We start from the raw sequence: 6640 nt of genomic DNA, 5'->3' as shown, positions 1-6640 counted from the left end.
GACTGGTTGTGTGGTCCTCGCGAAACAGGAAACAGACCTCACTGCTCTTGGGGTTAAATGGTTTTATGTCAGGGTCCTGCCAAATGCTAGGCTTTTACAAGTCCTGGCCTCACAGTGCAAGTTGGAGAAAAGTCGGGTATAAGAGCAGATCCTTCAGGTCTTGGTGCCTCCAGGCAAGAGGCAAGGAGGGGGCACTGAAGGATTCTGCTTCAACTTTCAGGTCCCAGGGTGACTTATTTGGGACACTCCAGAATGACTCCCAAGAGAAGAAAACTCTACTCAACTTTGCAAACAGCATTATGCGGCAGTGTGCAGCACTCTGAAGTAGAGAATTGAGGGGCTTAAAGGGCACAAGGGCCCAGGGGCTGGGTCTCCATGTTTTTAAAAGACTCAGTCAAGAGCTGATCCAAACAGAATGGGCCAGCCTGCTGTCCACAGCTGCCGGACTGGGGGCCGCCACCAGCCTCCAAGCTCATTACACCAGGTGGCACTGTGTGTGGTTACCCCTCCTGAATGAGAAAGCTTTCTGAAGGGTGCTCCCCAAGTGACCAACAAGGAGACTGCTGTAAAATACCAAGACTTTGCTTCCAGAATTAAGTTGCGTCAAATGTGGTCAGCAAATTAATATCAACGGCTGAACTCTGCTTCCAGCCTAAGACACACCACCAGCAAACAAAAATGAGAGTGGGCAGGGGTCTGGCAATGGGGGCATGGGGTGGGGAGTTCACGGGAACACCAACATCGTCCCTTTCAAGATCCTTTAACATTCATGAAGGGGGTTATGTTCAGAACAGGGGAGGAGATGAATTCCTGCCGGACAGCACTGTTCGCTGCTTCTGTAGTGGATATTTTATGGGGTGGCGCCAGCCAACCGATGATGAACACAGCCAAGCAGGTTTAATTAGATCAGAGCCACAAGAGCTACTCCCGCCTTTGATAACAAATAACACAGCTGTAAGTGTCTACAACAGGAGGCAAGAAACAAAGGTGGCAAAACAGAACCATAATTGAATCCTTCCCCTGGCTGGTCCATGACAATGATTTACTTGTAACCTGGGAAGTGGTGGGCAGAAGGGAGGGAGCAGGAGACTCAGCTAGAAGCCAGCTCAGAAGATGAATGGCTTGAGGAAGGGGAGGGAAGTGGCTATCTTTGTTTGTAGCCCAAGTTTACTCCCACTATTTCTCACACTTCATGGGGGGCTGCTTGGTTTTGATCTGCTGATTCCAGATCAATCCCGGTTTTGCCAGCCTTGCACCCCAGGACCCCACAATAAATCTCCAGGACTCTTGGCCTCCATGGGGGGTAGGGGAGGCTGGGAGGGAGGGGCTGAAGAGATGATTGGCTTACAAACCAGCTCCTGCTTTCCTTCCCCAGGACCTCTGCCCAGCCAGTAGTGTAACAAGCCAGGCAATGACAGGCCAGGCACGGGTGCCCCGATTTGCCCCATTGCCACATTCTTAAGGGTTGATTTCAGACCCAGGTTCTGCAGGAAGTGTCAGGCAAAACCACAATTTGCCCCACCTGGGAGAGGAAGACAGATTTAGAGCAGGAAATGCCCCCAGGCAAAGTGCTCCTACCTGCTCCCAGTCTCCCTCCTCCTCCGTCCAAGCTAACAAGCTCAAGCCACAGCTGGCTGCACACTCTGCCAACTCTCAGTTTTCCAAACGGGCCGGGAGCCCAGATGGGGTCCAGACGGTGGTGGAGGAGGGAGTGTGAGGAGGCAGAGGGCGCCTGCTGCAAACAGCTCCCATTCACTGCGTGCACTCAGCTCTCCCTTCCGTGCACCGCGGCCTCTAGGTCCTCCTCCTCCCGGCCAGGCGCAGGGGGGCGCCCAGGAGGCGGCGTAGTCCGAGCGGCGTCGCCGTCGCCCTCGTCCGGCTCGGCCGGGTGCAGGTGCATGGAGAGCTCCTGCAGCACCGCCGCGCGCCCGATCTGGTCGTTGCGCCGCTTCTCCATGATCAGGTCCTCCAGGCTCTGGAACTCGAGCGTGTGGCTGCGCTGTGCCGAGAGCTGGATCTGCAAACGGTATGGCTGCTTGCCGATGCGCAGCTCGCCGCCGATCTTGAACTCGCGCTTGCCATAGCGGCACCAGGCGGCGAAGCTCTCCGAGTTGCGCCAGCTCAGCTCGCGCTCCTTGGCGCCCACGTGTGCCAGAGCATTGCGCACCACCGCGCTGGGGCTCAGCGGCTTGTAGCGGTACAGCTCGTTGACCACGCGGCCGCGCCGGCCCTGGCTCGCGTCCGTCAGGAAGCTGTTGCTCACCTCCAGCCGGTGCAAATGCACCACCTGGAAGTTGCCCACGTAGACAGCCCAGTGCGGGTACTGTGCCTGCGACACGAACTCCACCAGGTCGCCAGGCCTACACTTGTTGAGCAGGTTCTCCGGCGTGTAGGTGCTCAGAGCCGTGGAGCCCGGGGCGAAGCTCTTCTGGTAGATGCATTCTTCGCGGTAGAAAACGGAACACTCCACCTCGTGCAGCCGCGGGTCGTAGGGCTGCGGCGCTGGCAGCGGCGGTCCGTCCCCGCCATCTGGCAACCCCCCACTCTCCGGCCCCTGGGGCGGCGGCTGCGGCTCCAGGTCCTCATCGTCATTGGAGAAGATGTAGGAGACCCCGATGCGGGGCCCGTCGTCCCGATCCACGCCGGTCGGGTCGGCCGTGGGAACTTCCTTATAACTTAGGTGGGTCAGTTTCTCCACCTGGTTGCCCATCACGCCGTGGACACACGTTACACCGCCGCGAAGGGAGAAAGCGAAACCACCACCAGGGTCATTGGCACAGGTCCCCGGGCAGGGGCTGATACCACCTGTTGGGAAAGGAAGGCAAGGAGGCCATGTAGGAGCCCTGCCGCGAAAAGGCGGCTGCTACTAGAGAAGAAAGAAAGGTTGGTGGCCGAGCACCTGGAGCCATTTTAAGAGGCGTCTTGGATGTTAAGAGCCTCCCCTCTTTCCTCCACCTCTAGGGTCACGGTCAAAGGAAGCCAGGCAACTCCAGCACCCCCTCCCCCGCCCCCAGCCACCCACCTCGCCTGGGCAAAAGCCCATTGCATCAGCAACTCCAACCGCTTCCGCCAGCGCCCCACCTGCCAAGCCCAGGCAGGAGGGGGTAAAGAAGAGAAACTTTACTCCAATCTCCCTCATCCTAAGCCCTCCACCCACCCCAGGGTTCTGTGCTAGCCTCTGCGAGACGACCTCCCCGCGCCTCCTTCCCGGGGGAAACCCGCTAGACTCGCGCTACGCAGACCGGGCAGGTGAGCCACCCTACCTGGCTCACCTGCGGCGCCTTCGCCCGTCTTGCCCGCCCCTCCCCCTCGCGGCCGCCCGGAGCTCAGATTACCTGCGCAAACTCACCCGCTGAGAGGTGGCGGCTGGGTGGAATTGGGAGGGGCGCCCCACTGCACCCTGAGACTTCTAGGGCGAGTTTGCAGGTGTGGGCTCCGCAGTCCCTCCTCTAGCGGCGTAGGCGACGGCGAGGTCGGGCTGGGGAGGGCGATGCATGTCTTGTCCTCACCGAAACGTAGCACCTCAAGACTTGCAGGTGGGGGGGCAACGCTTGGTCACACCGCACCCCGCCTCCTCCCGGGGCTGCTGCTCCCCCCTCAGGCTGCTCTTGGAGGAGGTGGGGCGCGAGAAGGGTGAGAGGAAGGCGGGCTAGCGGCCCGGCGGCAGCAGCTCCCGCTCGGGCCGGGCGGGCGAGCAACAAGCGCCGGGGCGGGAGGGACGGGATTGTAGATCCGGCTCTAGGCTCCCGGGGCGGGAGCGCAGCCCCTGGCATTTAAAGAGACAGGCGCTCGCTCGCTCGCCCAGGTCTTTCCCACACGGCGCGGAGCCGTCGGGATCCCCGCCCTCGCCCCACCCCCGCGGGCCGCGGGCTCCGCCCAGGCCACGCCCCCTCGCCGGAGCCCCTTTAAATTTCTGCGTACCTGACCCCCCTGCCTGGGTGTGTTGGCCCTGTGCCAGCTTCTGCGTACGGAGTAGATCACCTTGCTAGAGCCACGGCTTGCGGCGGGGTCCTCACTGCTTACTCGGAATCTCCCCGACCTGCGACTTTAAAAAGAAGTTGGAAGGCAAACGCCACCTGCCAGCGTTGAGAGCATTGAGGGAGAGGCGCGTTTCGTGTTCTCTTTTGCCTCTGCTCTCCTCTTTCCCACTGTAGCTGGAAGGGGTGGGGAACAGTCTTGAGGGAGCCCCCAGACATTTGTTTCTTTCCTTTCTGAGGACCGATTTCTTGTCAAAAGTCACAGAAAGGAATTTTTCACTGGGCCAGCCCAGCCCGAGTAGTGCTTCAGTTTAGAAGTATTTCCAGAAGGAGTGCTGTGAAACTTTCATCTGGGGTGGGGTGGGGTGGGGATCACAGAAAGGAAGAAAAAAATCTGAAACAGAAGGGGAAGACTTCACTACTGACTTGTTCCCAAGTCGGCGCTCTCTTTATTCGGTGGCCCTTGAACTTAGCACAAAGTTGATTTCATAACCTCTGTTGCTGTTTCGAGAATTACTCGTTCCCAGTGAGAGAAAACTTTCAGCTCTAGCTGTTTTTCTTGGGGGTATAGGGTGTAGGAATTGCCTAATTGTCGTTAAATTCAGAACAAATTAGCAGAGACCTCTGGTGGATATATTTCCTTTCTGCTGATTTACAGAAGGAAATGACTGGAGAAAAGTATTGCCTATTAACCTCAAGAGGATACTTCCTCCTCCTTGCTGGTATCCTGTCTTGACCTAAGATGTAGGTTACTAAGTGTTGTTTGTTTGTTTGTTTTAAAAAATATTAGACTGGGAACCCAGGGTTGACAATACACACTACACACGTTTAGGCTTTCACGGGTCTGCTTCTGGTTGGAATTACGAATGCAATCTAACACCTCCTCTGCCCTGCTTTCCATCCTTGTTTCTTTTGACTGAATTTTTCCAGGTAACACTATTATTTATTCAGTATGTATACCAACCAGGGGAAGCAGGGGTGTACTAACACTACTGTGATCCTTTTTAGTTTGAGAGGGGAAAAATCAATCTACTTATGTACTTTTGAGCCCGAGCAATCAATATCGGCAGGGCTGTGATAGAAGTTAGTCCTGCAGCAAGTCTAAGATCACAGTATAAGTTAGACCAAAAAGAGACTTCTGTGCACCTACAGATTAGGTGTAAGTATTTTCTGACCAGCTTCAGGTAGCTGTGACAGGATGCATCCCCTGGGGGACTTCTGGTTAAAACACGCCATAGGGGGCTGGTGTTAAGTGAGTTTGTGTCATTCCCAGGTAAGTGTAGATAGGAGTTAGGCTTGGAATAGTAATCATGGATGATTCAGGACTCTGAGATTAGGAACTGCTGTCACTCAAAGGAGCCACTTTTTGTTGTTGTTGTTATTAAAGATTATTATGCATACAGAACTGGGGTACAAGCCAGAGGCACAGAGGACGTGAGAGGCTTCACCAGAGACAGAGTGGGGAGCAGGACAGGCAGATTAATGGAGTACACTGCTGAGGGAGCAGCGGGTGGACAGGAGATGTCTTCCACGCCATGTGGTCACCTCCAGGGCTGGGGATTGAACTCTCACTGAAGCTGCTGCGACCCGCCTGCAGTGCTTACAGTGCTGTGTCCTAAGGCGTTGTGCCACCAAGGAGGGCCAAGCAAGCATTGTTTTTTAATTCTCTGTGTGTGTGTGTTTTTCACTGAGGTAACAATGGTTTGCAACACTCCATGATTTAGGGGTAGGTGTTCACACCTCTTCAGATGTATGTCACATGCCACACCCACCACCAAGCTTAACTCTCAACCACAACAGCCTATCACTCCCCCACAACAAAGAAAGTTTGTTCCACATCTTCCTTTTCTGGTAGATTCCATTCTGCAGTTTGATTTCGAGGGTTTGTTTTTGTCTATTATTTTGCTCATTTGACTATATTCCACAATCATGAGTATTTGTCTTTCTCCTTTCGACTTAGTTCACTTAACAGAATCCCCTCCTGTTCCATTCATGTTGTTGCAAATAGAAAGAGTCTTTTCTTATAGCTGAGTGGTAGATCAAGAATTACTTCCTGGTTTTATAAAACAACGAAAGATCTAGGAGAGACATGCTGCCTTTTGAAAACCTGCTTCCTGTGGTGCTGCTTCTGCAAATGCCTGGGCAGAGCTCCCCTTTGTCAGGTCTCCCAGAGCTCTGGGGCAGAGGTTACGCAGGACCCAGGCATGCTTGATTCATCTCAGGATAATTGCTTTGTACATTTAACTCAGTTGTTGACAATTTGGAAGTTTGGGAACTCTCCCATAAAAAAGCATTTCCAGTTTTACTTAAGAAAGCTAAAGATAGGAGCCCATAGGCTCATATTCTAGGATGGCAACGAAGCTATACACTTGAGCAGGGGTTGTCTTGGAGATGAGATGCTGCCTCCTGTCTCCTGTCTGTGCCCACCTCACCAGTCTGGATCCTGGCCTGGCTCTGGGGATCTCTAGGTTGGCCACCCTCACCATCTAATTTCTGCACCACCCATTTTGCCCTTGATTGTATATAATTTACCACTTGATCATATACCATCTGGTGTTGCCTCCTCATTCATGTATTTGAAATGGCCTTTCAGTTTATTCTTAGAGACCCTCTAGGTATCTGCTGGTCTTATCACATTCGCTTGACAAGCCAGGCAGGCACTG

General features: G+C 54.5%; 1 protein-coding gene across 1 annotated transcript; it reads right to left on the bottom strand.

Moving 5' to 3' along the window:
• Positions 1 to 1765: 1765 nt before the first annotated feature.
• FAM84B (family with sequence similarity 84, member B) lies at positions 1766 to 2710 on the bottom strand. Its single transcript, XM_004679984.1, has one exon. The coding sequence runs from the start codon at positions 2708 to 2710 to the stop codon at positions 1766 to 1768; it is 945 nt and encodes a 314-aa protein (XP_004680041.1).
• Positions 2711 to 6640: the final 3930 nt, after the last annotated feature.

The sequence above is a fragment of the Condylura cristata genome, unplaced genomic scaffold (assembly GCF_000260355.1).
Source record: "Condylura cristata isolate star-nosed mole 26May11 unplaced genomic scaffold, ConCri1.0 scaffold00009, whole genome shotgun sequence".
NCBI lineage: Eukaryota > Metazoa > Chordata > Mammalia > Eulipotyphla > Talpidae > Condylura > Condylura cristata.
This window is presented reverse-complemented; position numbering and strand designations above follow the sequence as displayed.

Coding starts and splice junctions, on each gene's coding strand:
- FAM84B (XM_004679984.1), bottom strand. CDS start 2,710: ATGGGCAACCAGGTGGAGAAACTGACCCACCTAAGTTATAAGGAAGTT.